The sequence below is a fragment of the Schistocerca gregaria genome, chromosome 2 (assembly GCF_023897955.1).
Source record: "Schistocerca gregaria isolate iqSchGreg1 chromosome 2, iqSchGreg1.2, whole genome shotgun sequence".
In the NCBI taxonomy this organism is placed as follows: Eukaryota; Metazoa; Arthropoda; class Insecta; order Orthoptera; family Acrididae; genus Schistocerca; species Schistocerca gregaria.
Window position 1 is genome coordinate 100,899,693 of NC_064921.1, and position 14,741 is coordinate 100,914,433.

The window sequence follows — 14,741 nt, forward strand, 5'->3', positions numbered from 1 at the left end:
TGTAGTGCAATTAGTTTTATTCCATTTGCGCTGCTGTATGCAAAGTTTTGCTTTCACCTCTACATCGCTGTTCGTTTGAAGATGATAGTAGCGGCGATACCAAGCGCAGTCAGTACTGATACAAAATGATATACCTCCCCAAAGCACCTTCTGGCAAAATTTCGCAATCAGACCAAATAAATTGTGCACCAACGAAGTTCGAGGTCTTTCCTTTCTTTTCTTTCCTTCTTCTTTTTTTCTTTTTTTTTAACAACAATCTCATCACCGCTTTTGCCACCACACTAACATTGTATTAAATCTATCTTCACGTTCATTAGCGAGTTATTATTTGGTGTAGCATTTGCTAGCTGCCAGTTATGGCTGTTTAGAAATGTAGATATTCTCATGCTTGAGGATAGGTCATTCATTGTAACTAAACTCTGTAGTGTTATTTAAGTCTTACTCTATACTTATGCTGTGATGTGTTTCCTGTTGTTAAGTGTTTCCAAATATGGAATGACCGGTTTCATCGTTTCGGCGAGAGTGCATATGCTGCTTATGAACTGTTTAAAAATTACTGTCCCTGCTATACCTGTAATAAAGAATTAACAATAGTCTCTTGCATTCAAGTTAGGAAATGCCTGCTCCTAGATTTTGATAGTCATAATTGCAGTAGTTCTTGTATTCATCTGTTCTTCTTTATGCTAAACGGACACCAATTTCTTTTCTCCAACATTCATGCGTTTAGTGTTAGAGAAGAGGCACGACCAGAAAATTTTTAACTTGTCTGTCTCAGATTCAACAAATACGATTCAAAATATCTAAGGATGCGAATCATACTGCTAAAAAGAAAACTTGAATATAGAAGTTTCTCTAAGTGCGAGTTATGTCTTATGTTGCACAATCTTTGGGTATCTGTAGGAAATTTAAAAATGCAGCAAAAAAATGAAGAGCAGTTCAAGAATGGTAATTTTATTACAATTGTCTCATGTTCCATAGTAGTTCCTACGCTGAAAAGTAGAGTTCAACTGAATTTCAGCTTGTGGGTGGCAATTTATTAAAGGTACATGCCTCACAGCAAGCAAGTCGCTTTACACACCCAAAGTGCCCCTTCAGAGATTTTGGTTGATGAAGTCTATGTGAGCAGACACTCTTGTGTAGACAGATGGAGCGCCTTGGTATCCACACGGGTCTATTCCCCAGGACACCACGCCGATCACCTCGTTGTTCTGCACCAGTGGACTACCGGGGTCACCCTGAGCACACGGAACCAAGAGATGAAGAGAGCAGATGAAAAATTTCAATATTTCTAGAAAAATTGAGCTTAGGAAATTTTTTAGGCACAAACATCTGACATCATATAGGGTCACGATTAAAATAATTCCTATGTTCTGAAGCGAATGGCAATACAGGCCTAACCACATTCGTGGTCAGTAGATGAATGTATAATGAAGGAAAGTAATCGTAGAATCGTTGGACTGGCATTACAAAATTAGAATAAGGATGACGTACTGTGGACCAAATGAGAAGAAAAACGGCAACTGGTTACTTACATCGCAGACGGAGATTTCATCATAGACAGGACCTGTACAGACCATAGTTTCCGTAAGCGGATTATCGGGCGGAAATTGTTCTCCGATATCCAGATTGTCTATGTCTGCTTTGCATTTTCTGTAGGAAACTATGCTGACGTCGAGAGTCTGCAGAATATCAGGAGTGTCGTCGGTATACGTTTTACCCCAGCCAGTAACGACCGCTTCAGATCCAGCTGCAAAAAAACGGAAAAGTAAATCGTAACGGCTACAGCATACAGTCAGTAATTCGTGTACCTAGATCATATTAATGGGAGTCTTTACGTAAGTGAAATGACAACTGCGTACTTCATTACAAATTCTTCTCTAGGGATAATCCTTCACTTTAACCTCCCAGCTACATACATATTACTGTTTTAAATACTCTAAACTATGATCAGAACAGCATAGTTCCTAGAATAACGGTTATTATTTCACATACATTCAGGGATTGAATCGGCGCTGGGCAAGCCGATGATTTGGACGTAGTCGTTTAGGGTCAGTGGGGATTCCAACTTGAAGACAGCGATGTCGTGTTCAGCTACCTCGGTACCGCTAAAATAGAAATAATTGTTTCCTGGTTACATCAACTTCAGCAGTGATTTCGTCGAACACTGCTTTATCCGTGTAAGTGTCACGAACAAATATTTGTGTTGAAACGAACATGTGAGATTGACAGTGTTGGTCCTTCTAATGTCGATAGAAAAGTAGTGACCTTCATCCTTTACGTTTCCAACACATTGACGCATGATATCGTTATTCTAACTGGAACAATAACCACTGGTGTCCAGAATTAAAGCAACAAACAGAAATTTTGCAAGGTTGCGTTTATTTTGCCACGAAACAGTATAAACAGATGATAGTAAAGTAGAAATAAAGAAATGAGGAAATATGAGATCAGACGTGTTTTTCATCCGCCAGTTAAGATTCGAGCACATCTTGGCTCTGTTAAAAATGATTTAGGTTTGAGGAAGTCCGGCGTTTAGAAAATACCGTGTGAGTGCAGAAAATTTTGCATTGGCCAAACTATTCGTACCGTCAACGACAGGTGTATTGAACATCATCACCATACGCGAGTATTACAACCAGATAAATCTGCAGTGGCTGAGCATTGCCTTTCAGAGGGACACAGGATGCTATACAATGATTCGCAAGTAGTTGGAAATGCTTCGTGGTACTGGGATTGTATTTTAAATAAATCTGTTGAAATCAGACTAGGAGATAATATCTTTAATCGTGATAATGGATACCCGTTAAGTAAAACATGGAATCCTATTTTATCAGATATGAAAAAACAACGGCATCTGAATCGGCCGGCTGTGAATAATCATTTGTAACGATATATCGTTTTTAACAATATTCACCACCGGAGGCGCTGCTACTCTTTTTGCGCCAGGGGGCAGCAGGAATAATTGAGCGCGTGCACTGTAGTTAGCGCATGCGCTATTTTACTTCCGATGCACATAAAGGTGCAGTCATTTGCGAGTGAAAGCAGTTATCGGCGAGAGCAGCGTAGCTTTTCTCAACTGATGATGGCAGCCAGGTGGACCGCTGAAATATTGTGTTCAGATGACAGTTTGATCCGGCTGGAAACTCGACAAGAATTTGATATAGAAATAAAGGAATACAGAACGTAAACAACTCCTCCATGCATAACGATAGACAAAAATGTTCTTCGTTTCACAAGCTGCGAAATCGTCGCGAAAAAACACAGTGACCCGTATATGTAATAAGTTTCCTTTAATTTATGTCTATGGTCACAATATTTTCTGTTTAACAGATTACCGGTTTCGGTCTTTAATGGCCAACATCAGATCTCGGTACTGATTTGCTGCTGCAGTTTACAGAGCCCTTTGACTCTGTCGTAAGCCAGACATGGCACTAGTCTCACAAGCTGCGACATCGTCGCGAAAAAACACAGTGACCCGTATATGTAATAAGTTTCCTTTAATTTACGTCGCTGCTTGTGAAACTAGTGTCATGTCTGTCTTACGACAGAGTCAAAAGGCTCTGTAAACTGAAGCAGCAAATCAGTACCGAGATCTGATGATGGTCATTAAAGACCGAAACCGGTAATCTGTTAAACAGAAAAGATTGTGACCATAGACGTAAATTAAAGGAAACTTATTAAAGCTTCTTCGTATTTTCCAACTTAAAGCATTTGCATACACATGCCGCTAACTGGTTAATGTACACAGTATGGGGTGAGACCATCTCTGGCAGCAACACAGGCCTGACAACGACAGGAAATGCTGTGAACGACGACATCAATCTCATGTTGACGCAATAGGTCCGATTCTTCCTGCAGGGCTGCTCGCAAGTCTAGGGGGGTGGTTGGTGGATGCTGCCGAAGTACAACCGTTTCGACTATGAATCGAAGACGTGCTCTATGGGATTCAAATCGGAAGAGAGAGCAGGCCACTCCATGAAGGCAATATCTTTCATTTCCAAGAAAACATCAATCAGCCGTGCTCTATGAGGTAAAGCATTATTGACCATCAATACAAAGTCTGAGGCCACAGCACCTCGAATCGGCTGCACATGAGATCCCAAGATCTCGTCACGATACCTGATAGTATTTAAACCTGACCGATTCACCTGTACAATTTCATGAAGAGCTGTGCGAGTGGTCAACATAATCCCTGCCCGTGCCATTAGGGACCCTGCTAGGTATTGATCTCTCTCCACTTGGTCCCGAAATCGTTCTGCACGTAACCTCCAGATGCGAATCCGTCGAGACCAAATCAGGACTCACCTGTGAAAAGAACACTGGTCCACTGTTCGACCGCCCGGGTGGCATATTGCCGACTCAACTCTAGCCGTTCTCTTCTGAGAAGATGCGTCATAGATACACTTATACTAAGTCTCCGACAATAAGGGCCACTTTGCCGTAGCCTCCTTTGCACCCTTTGACTCAGTACAAGACATCCAGTAGATTCTGAGAGGTCGGATGCTAGTTGCTGTACAGCACTAGGGCGCCCTTACAGCCAAATAACAGTCCTCTCTTTCTGATGTCATACGAGACCGTCCATGCGCTAGTCTTTGGGATGCAGTTCCGGTCTCTATAAACTGTTGACACATTCCAGAAACAACGCAACGACCCACATTAATCCATCGGGCCACATCAGTTTTCGACTGTCCTGCGTCCTTTCTTCCTATGGCTCTCCACTGCTGATAGCCTTGCAGGCATCTTCTCTGTGCCATACGGCACTATCACTGACTGTATATACAGCGATTGTGGATATGGGACTACCCGATAAATACTAACCCGTTTCATAAGTGCCCTGACTTTATTGCTGGCGAAGTTGACCGTTGACCAGAATGTCATCTACCGTCGTCATAAGGTCATCCTTTGGCAATTGGTATGATTACATCGTGACTTAAACATAGGACGGGGAAAGAGCGGTTTGTTGCTTTAACTTTGGACATCAGTGCATTTCACTGGAGTGACTCTAAAATGATGAAGTGGCTATTAATGCACTGATTTGTCTGAACAAATGTATAAAAAGGTAATTCTTCAGGCTTTCCCAGTGAAGTATCAAATGACAGTTTCACAATCAATGATTCGTAGAATATGAAAATAACGTAATTTTATCATCGACGTTTTAGAGACAGTTCTCTTGTAGCGTACTCACCCGGGGTAGTCGGGATGCGCGATCTGCTCTGAGACTCGGATATCCTGCTCGCTGCCCTCGTCAACACTCATGTCGAGCTCTCCGGCCACAGCCTGTCAACGTAGTGTTTATGTTACTTTGTGTAGGTAGGCTGCATATTACTTACATATATTTGGTAATTGTACGCTTAATCGCAGCATGTTGGCTTTGTCTCCTTTTTACGTGTTTCCCTTTTTTGTTATTTAACTCTTCGTTTCAATACTCCATCGCCGGCCGCGGTGACCGTGCGGTTCTAGGCGCTGCAGTCTGGAACCGCGAGACCACTACGGTCGCAGGTTCGAATCCTGCCTCGGGCATGGATGTGTGTGATGTCCTTAGGTTAGTTAGGTTTAAGTAGTTCTAAGTTCTAGGGGACTGATGGCCTCAGAAGTTGAGTCCCGTAGTGCTCAGAGCCATTTGAACCATTTTTTTCAATACTCCATTACTAAAATAATTAACTGCCAACAAACAGAATCTAGCATGCAAGTCGTAGTTGTTAATTCGTCTGAAAACTGGAAGACAACTTATGTTTCAAAAGGATAAAAAAATTGAATCGTTAGATGCATGGGACAATTGTTGAACTGAAACGTAAATTAGTTACAAACTACGACGTGCACACACTTTATTTAACATGTTAACGTCACTAAAAAAATTCAGATTTAGGTTGTGACCTGTTCGATACGACTGCCATCATTGGCGATGATGTGGTGCAGTCGAATGTCGAAATTCTGCATAACGCGCTGAATTGTCGGAACATCGATGATGTCGATGAGCTCCTCAATGGCTGGTTTCAGCTCATCAATGGTTTTGGGGTTATTGCTCTACACCTTGTATTTAATATAGCCCCACAAAAGAGTCATATGTGTTCAGATGAGGAAAATATGGCAGCCATCGAGGACCATGGCAGTGGCCTCCGTGTATCCCAGAGACAGGATGCTGTCCCCAAAGTGCTCCTCCAGGACATTAAACAATCTCCTGCTTCGTTGGCGCCGAGCTCCGTCTTGCTTACATTTTGTTGAAATCAGAGTGACTTTGGATGAGGAGGATGAAATCATGTACCAAAACTTTTAATAACCGTTCGGTTGTCACCGTGACATCAAGGAAATCCCACTATCCATTCCGTGACTGGACATTGCACACCGCACAGTCACCCGTTAAGTGTGAAGAGAGTTCTCGATCGCGGAAATGAGGTAATGAGGTTTCTCAGTCACTCAAATGCTCGAATTTTGCTTATTGGTGAACCGATCCAAGTGAAAGCGGGCTTCGTCGCTAAACCAAACTATACAGCGCATACTAATTCCCATCATACCCCGCTGCGATCCACGCAGTTTGAACGCCCTAACGCAAATCTTTCAGACGTTATGACGAGTTTATTTCAAAACGTTCAATAACTGTCACACTGTAATTAGCTCCAAAGTCAATGGAGAACGTAAAAAGTACTACCGTCTGTATAAAATCGTAAGACATATCATATTTTATCTAAAGAATAAAGCAATATTCCACAATTTCAGGACATGGTGTCTATTAGATCTGCATAAAGCCTTAACATTTAGAGAATTTCTCAGGAGAAAACGTAATGCGGATATAGCGTAACGTTCTGTTGTAGGCATACTTACGATGTAGTATCCAGTGTCAACAGCGCACTGTCCTGCGGTGAGGACGGCGCTCTCAGAGATGATGGAGCCGCCACAGTTGTAGAACCGGGTACCCGATACCACGAGCTGCAGTGATACCATGTACGGATACTCACCTGCGAAAAAAAAGTGCGTCAAATGAGGCGCAGCACCCCTGCTTAATTGCAGAAGTTGTTTTGTTCCTTTATCTTGTCGCTGTAATTTGTAAAATAGGATGGCAACAATATCCTTGCTTGCTAGGTCTTCGTAAGAAGATCTGAGGTAGGACATCCGTTCATTCCACAACATGGTGTTTGCAATCTGTTACTTCTAGGTGATTGTGATGAGTTCTTGAAACATAATACTACATCACAAATGGCTCCTCAGGTGCCCTTGCACTGTTATACTACAAAATAATCTAGAAAGAAAAATAACGACACATTTTTTATCTGAACATCCAGTCACAAATAACAGCTACTTCACTGCTGCATGTAGCAGTGAAGTCGATAACTTTGTTTGGCCCGAGTGTGATTGATACAGACGCGTAAGTAATTTTAAGCGAGGACAATTATTCCTAATTTTAAGTGTAGAAAGAACAACACTACCACTTTCATTAGCTCTCTCATTCGAACTCACTATACCGTGGCGTGATGTGAAAATGCAGTGATCACTTGGTACATGGTAATGCAAGGCAATGAAATTGTAGATGCAGCACCATAGCAACCAAATAAAAGTCATACTATTCCAAGATAGTCTTGTTATGCTCCCGATAGTTTTGATGTTTATAAAAACCTGCAAGGAATCGTTTTCTGTAACCGTTCATGGAAAGTTGTTGGATAGTGTAACCTCCAGTCAGTGGAGAAACCTGCTCTTTCATTGGAAGGAGGAGCATCCAGTAGTGAGAGGAAAAAATGCTGCTATTGTAAACACATGGTGTAGCGCCTTCTAGCCACAGAATGGAAATCACGTCTTTTGGGTAAGTCTCCTACCCATAGGGCATGGTGCTTTATTCAAGGGATGAATAAATGCCACTGTCTCCGTAGCTGAATTTTCAACGTACACAGCTAACATACGAAAGACTCGTTTTCGATTTCCGGCACTGCCAAGGATTCCTCCGTGTCCATACGCCCTGCCTTACGATACTGAGGAGCTATCTGAAGGTGAAGTGTCGTCTCCAAGGACTGGAAAGTGCTCAATACGGCCGGGGAAGCGGTATGCCGACCACATGCCCCTCCCTACTGCAGCCTTGTGTGGCACAGGAGGACACGGCGACCGGTCGACATGTCTTGGGTCTTAAGGGCCTGAACAAAGAGCTCGTATACTTCATTTACGTTCATTTGTTGAGCTGTATGGCGGCGGGGCAGCTTTTATTGTTTTGTACTCTCTTTAATAAAAACCCTTTCCACTTTTGATGTCTAAGACTCTTAAGATGTATCTTTGTTAGTTTATATTTATTGCTCTCTTGACTGTGAGGAGACTTACGCCGCTGCTAAATATATCGCTAGAATAGCTGTTAACAAACTGTTCAAAATTTTTCAAAATTTTTTATTCATTGATTGATTTTTTATTTATTTTTATTTTTATTTACTTTTTTGTCGTCGGACTCCTCATTTGTTTGATGCACCTCGCCACGAATTCATCTTTTGTGCCAACCTCTTCATCTCAGAGGAGAACTTGGAACCTACGTCCTCAATTATTTGCTGGATGTATCCCAATCTCTGTCTTCCTCTACAGTTCTTGCCCACTACTGCTCCTTCTAGTACCATGGAAGCCATTACCTGGTTTCTTAACAGATGTCCTGTCATGCTGTCCTTTCTCCTTGTCAGTGTTTTTTCCATATATTCCTTTACTCTCGGATTCTGCGGCGAACATCGTCATTCCTTACCTTTTCAGTGCACCTAATTTTTAACATCTTCTGTTCCGATTTTGCCGGCCGCTGTGGCAGAGGGGTTCTAGGCCCTTCAGTCTAGAACCGCGCGACCGCTACGGTCGCAGGTTCCAATTCTGCCTTGGGCATGGATGTGTGTCATGTCCTAAGGCTAGTTAGGTTTAGGTAGTGCTAAGTTACAGGGAACTGGTGACCTCAGATGTTACGTCCAATAGTGCTCAGAGCCATTTCAACCATTTTTTTCGAGTTTCCCCATAGTCCACGTTTCACTACCATACAATGCTATGCTCCAAACGCTCTGAATAGCATCAGAATTTTTTTTCCACAAATGTAGGCCTATGTTTGATGATAGTAGACTACTCATGGCCAAAAATCCCCTTTTTGTCAGTGCTAGTCTGCTTTTGATGTCCTCCTTACGCCGTCCGTCATTGGTTATTTTGCTGCCTATGTAGCATCATCTACTCAGTGACCATCAAACCTCATGATAGGTTTCTCGCTGTTCTTGTTTCTGATACTTCTCATTGCTTTCGTCTTTCTTCGATTTAGTCTCAATCAATATTCTGTACTCAACAGACCGTTCATTCCATTCAGCAGATAATGTAATCCATCTTCGCTTTCACTCAGGATACGAGAGACACTCAGCGAATGGTATCATTGATATCCTTCCACCTTGAATTTTATTTAATCCCACTCTTGAACCCTTCTTTTATTTACATAATTGCTTCTTCGATGTACAGATGGAATAGTAGTGGGAAAGCCTACGTCCCTGTTTTACACCCTTTTTTATCAGTCCACTCTTATTATTCCGCCTTCGCTCTTGTAGATATTGTATCTTACCCATCCCCCCCCCCCCACCCCTATAACTTACCCCTATTTTTCTCAGAATATCGGACATGTTGCACCATTTTACATTGTCGAGCGCTTTTTCCAGGCCTAAAAATCCTATGAATGTGTCTTGATTTTTCTTTAGCCTCGTTTCCATTATCAACCGCAACGTCAGAATTGTCTCTCTCGTACCTTTAGCTTTCCAAAAGCCAAACTGATGATTAGAATATGAAACAGAGAAAACCTAGTATGGAGTCACATGTATCACCCGTTATCATCAGAAATCAGTTCTGTTGCGCCCGAAACACGTCAATAAGTAAGAATTTCTGAACAGCATGTGATCAGTTACTCTTGCGACCTATTCACCGGTGGTTAAGTCTCCTCATGTTAATATCATAGTCGAAGGCCTGCTGCGCAACACCACACGCACATTAAGTCTTCTGACTCCACCATAGAATCGCACCCAAGAGATCATGAGACTGTCCGATCTGTGCGTAAACAACAGAAAAAATGAAATATGTCTATTCGATATTGTTCACGGTGACGCTCTTAATACTGTATATCAACTAGATTTAAAGCGTAGCAAATTCTCCCATAATACTTGGGTCAGTAGCATGAGGCGCGTTTAGTATGTATTGTAACGCTTTTTTTTCCTCGGCCTATTTCGACTGAAAAAATGCAAAATTTTTTGTGGGACATCGTGGAATATTGCCGCTTCAGTCCCTATAGTTCCACGAAGTTCGGTCAGGTGGCGGCGCGAATCATAGCTTTCAAAATAATGTCTGTAACGGGGGTGCGTTCCGAGGAGAGAGCTGTCACTGAATTTCTTTTACCAGAAAACCAGACCACCGCAAATATTCATAGCTGCTTGCAGAATATCTAGCTGGTAGTGAATGAAAGCATGTGAGTTGCTGGGCTAAGCGTTAGTCACTACCGCAACAAGGCTGTGCAAATGTATCCCATCTTCCGCGGGCCGGCCGGTCGCACACAGCTGTAACTTACGCAGACAACCCTGTTGGCAGTACATCCGCAACTGAGCATTACAGCAGAGGTTGAAAATACCACTTGAGCTGTAAATTACTTTATTTTCACACGATCGGTTTCGGACTGTTATAAGCCCATCGTCAGGTATCGTTGCTGTGCTGTGGTCCCCAAGCGCCGCGTGTACCAGGCGCAGTGTGCTGCCTATGAGTGCAGCACAGCAACACAGCAACGACACCTGACGATGCGCTTATACCAGTCCGAAACCGATCGTGTGAAAATAAAGTAATTTACAGCTGAAGCGGTATTTTCAACCTCTGCTGTAACTTACGCAGTGTGTTCGCCCCCACAAAAACGCAGAAGAAGTTCACCTTCTCCACGACATCTCAAGGCCTCGCGAAAGTCTGTGCACTCGAGAGGAGCTCAAAAATCTCCACTCGTCCGTTCTTCAACTACCCTACAGCATGGACCGTGCACCGTCCGACTTCCATCTGTTTTGCCCAATGAAGGAGCGACTCCACGGGAAACAGTAAATAGGTGATGAGGAGGTTTATAATGCAGCAAGACTTTGGCTACAGATACAACCGGTGAAGTGGTACCAGAGGGCAAGCAGGCTCTGTCAGTAAGGAGACAGACCGTCTCATTAAAAGAAAAGTTGTATTGAAAAATGGGAGTTTGTAGCCAATGACTGGGGAATAATATGGTGCAATCGAATTCTGAATAAAACACATCTGCTTTCGGAAAGAAAATGTATTTTATTACTTGCCGAAAAACCCTCCTACATTTAACAGCCCATGTATTAAAAGAAAAGTTGTATTGAAAAATGGAAGTTTGTAGCCAATGACTGGGGAATAATATGGTGCAATCGAACTCTGAATAAAACATATCTGCTTTCGGAAAGAAAATGTATTTTATTACTTGCCGAAAAACCCTCCTACATTTAACAGCCCATGTATGACACAGGTGTGTAGCTTAGATTCTGTCACTAGATGCTGACCAGTGTTTTGCAGTTACGAGGGTCACTTCAAAAGAAATGCACACTATTTTTGTAAAAATACAGCTTTCATTCAGCATGTGTGAAAGTTTTACAGTGTGAAGATACATCCTTCCTGCTTGTTTTCAAAACATAGTTCAACCTGTTCCCGTGAGTTGCGCTGTCACAGCATGTCTTCAAGGTGGCTGTGACACTTGACGTTCGTCAGAAGCAACGTGCTGTCACAGAATTCCTGTGCTGTGAAAACGAGACAGTGGGAAACATCCACAAGAGGTTGAAACAGGTGTACGGAGATACCGCTGTCGATCGCTGTACAGTTAGTCGGTGGGCAAGCAGGTTACGTGATGAAATCGGACTCCAACAGGTTGGTCCCGAATTTAACCGTGCGGGTATACATGGGCTGGTTCCAAGATGGAGTAAGGCAGTTGAGAGGGAAGGAAATTATGTGGAGAAATGAAAATATTGTTCCTTAACGATGTATCTACAGACTGGAAAACTTTCAAACATGTAGAATAAAAGTTTTTTTTTATGAGCGAGCCTCCTAGTATATGGTTGCCAGCAGATGACATTCTAGTGACAAAATTGAATCGGCAATCGGCAACTTCGGTTTTTTGCTATGTAACTGATCGCAGTTACGTAGTCGGATACACTGTCCTGTATAACGTACCTCCTGCGCTTCGCTAGACGGATACAACAACGCTTCGTTGTCGCATGAGGGAGTGCCTAAGGAGATGGAAGCTCACCACTTTTGGCGTCGTATCCCCCGACGATGCGACCCCTGAAGATAGCGAAGCGCCGACCGGGTCCAGTGTGAGGCAGACGACGCACTGGCAGTGTCCCACCTGCAGAAAAAGCATTCATCTCTTAGGGAACATTGCAGACTCTGAATCAACGACCAAACGCAATCTAAGTAGTGTTTATACTAACTTAAAAATAAGCTGAACGGAAATCAGAGCAGGAATCTTAAAGAGAAGCGTTCTTGCAACTTAACCGTTAAGTAAGTTTCAGCAATCGACACAACAGTTATGTCTACCTACTCCACCCAACTTCCCCTGGCGATCTATCACAGTGGATGAGATAAGCATCGTAGGAAGACATGTGATAATGCAAAGGATGAATACGATGGAAAAAAATCAGTGACGGGTGATCCTGTAGGTTGCTAAAACTGAATAACTTTTCAGCTGCTATGATCGATAAAATCATCGTCTCATACAAATTACCTGTTTCGCTAATTCTCTGTTTCCATCTTCGGAAAAGATGGGACCAAAAATGGTATGATACAGCAACTAACACAATAGCATACATAATCATATCCTAGATCTTTAATGCATGGAATAACAACTTACCTAGGTTTACATCACTACACAATCTTCTCCTTTTTACAGTATGTGATGCTATACAATGAATGACCCTGTTGGTATCGTGAACTACATTAGAAGCTGACAAGCCAGTTTTACAATAAGAGCTACAGCCACACAGTTTTTGCACCAATTACAACTGCTCTCTTTCGTTACTGCTTTACAACTGACAGATCCTAGCGACCACACGCTTTGTGACATATACATACATCAGATGACAATGTGGTTGTACAAATCTACATTATTATTTCACATTAGATTAAGGTATGGATCTACTTTTCCATATAACTACATATGCCTAAATTATTATCATGACATAAAAGCCAAGACAGTATTCAGTTAAAAGAAACAGTCTTTAAAATCACGTGCAACATTCATAAAACATAATGTATATTTAAAACTTTTTATATCACTTTAGCAAATGATTATTGGTTGTCATATTGCTTGTGATCTTGCATAGAGAAACTGGTAAAGAGTTTTTAAGAATTCTTAAACTATTTAAAAAATAATTCGGAAATTATATAATAAAATCTATCTAAAGACTATGTTTTATAAATGTAGCACATCCGTCTCAAGGCAGTTTTTTTTTTTTAACTTTAGACCACTGCCTTGGCTTATACACTGATGTCACAAAAGTTATGGGATACCTCCTAATTCCACGTCGGGACTCCTCTTACCAGGCGTAATACAGCAATTAGACATTCCATGGGCCCGCCGTGGCCAAATCATCCGCTCAAACTGTCCAGAACGTTCTTCTAACCAGTCGTTAACAATTTTGGCCCGTGACATGGAACTTAAAAATTCCATTGTTGTTCGGTAACGTGAACCCTTGAATGCGAATGGTCTCTAGTTAGCCGAACACAGCCGTTCCCAGTCAATGATCGGGTCATTTTCACCGGAGGACCTGTTCATTCCATGAAAACACAGCTCCTACCTTTAAAAACGGGATGCGTAACTGAATAAGTAGCTTTGTATGCCACACCACTATGCAGCCAACACGAGCCTGCACATTGCATTGTTGACAACCTGGATCCACGGCTTCGTGGGGTCTGCGCCACACTCGAACCATACCATCAGCTCTTACCAACTGAAATCGGGATTCACCTGTCGTCGAGAATCCAACCGATATGGTGACGAGGCACTGCAAGTGATGTCGTGCTGTTAACAAAAGGATTAACGTCAGTCGTCTGCCGGTATAGCCCATTAACGACAGATTTCGCTGCACAGTCCTAACGGATACGTTCCTCGTACGACAGACGTCGATTTCTGCTATTATTTCACGCAGCGCACTGCACCTCAACGCAAACGCCGCTGCTCTCGGTCGTTAAGTGAAGACCGTCGTTCCACAGCGTTGTACGTGTTGAGAGGTAATGCCTGAAATGCACTATTCTCGGACCACTGTAGAAACTGTGTACCTCGGAATCCTGAAGTCCGTGATGATTCACGAAGTGACATGTTCCATGCGACTAACTCCAATTACCATTCTGCGTTCAGAGTCGTTTACTTCCCATCGTGCGCGCTTAATCACACAGGAAACTTTTTCACATGCATCACTTGAGTACAAATGACACATTCGGGAGGACGACGGTTCAGTTCCACGTCCGGCCATGCTGATTTAGATTTTCCGTTACTTCCCTGAATCGCTCCAGGCAAATGCTGGGATGGTTCCTTTGAAGGGGCACGCCCGACATCCTTCCCATTCCTTCCCTAATGCAATGAGACCAGTGACCTAGCTGTTTGGTCTCTTCCCCCAAAACAACCCAATCCAACAAATGACAGTTCCGCCAATGCACTGTTCTTTTATACCTCGTGTATGACACTATCACAATCTGTATACGTGCATATCACTAACCCACGACTTTCGTCGCTTCAGTGTATG

At 42.6% G+C, this 14,741-nt stretch overlaps 1 protein-coding gene across 1 annotated transcript; it reads right to left on the minus strand.

The window, feature by feature from the left end:
• Positions 1 to 1,013: 1,013 nt before the first annotated feature.
• On the minus strand, positions 1,014 to 12,365 carry LOC126335655 (trypsin-1-like). The gene is made up of 6 exons (XM_049999110.1): positions 12,248 to 12,365; positions 6,820 to 6,953; positions 5,186 to 5,277; positions 1,993 to 2,105; positions 1,533 to 1,747; positions 1,014 to 1,235 (listed from the first exon to the last, which is right to left on the minus strand). Exons 1-6 carry the CDS (start codon positions 12,363 to 12,365, stop codon positions 1,092 to 1,094), a joined length of 816 nt encoding a protein of 271 aa, XP_049855067.1. The 3' UTR covers positions 1,014 to 1,091.
• Positions 12,366 to 14,741: the final 2,376 nt, after the last annotated feature.

What these genes read in the sequence shown, in the direction of transcription:
- LOC126335655 (XM_049999110.1), bottom strand. Translation starts at nt 12,365, where the DNA reads ATGAATGCTTTTTCTGCAGGTGGGACACTGCCAGTGCGTCGTCTGCCT. An exon ending in GGGATACGACGCCAAAAGTG is followed by an intron (nt 6,954 to 12,247) that starts GTGAGCTTCCAT and finishes TTTTTTTCGCAG; the next exon opens with GTGAGTATCCGTACATGGTA. An exon ending in GCGCATCCCGACTACCCCGG is followed by an intron (nt 2,106 to 5,185) that starts GTGAGTACGCTA and finishes TTTCTATTTTAG; the next exon opens with CGGTACCGAGGTAGCTGAAC.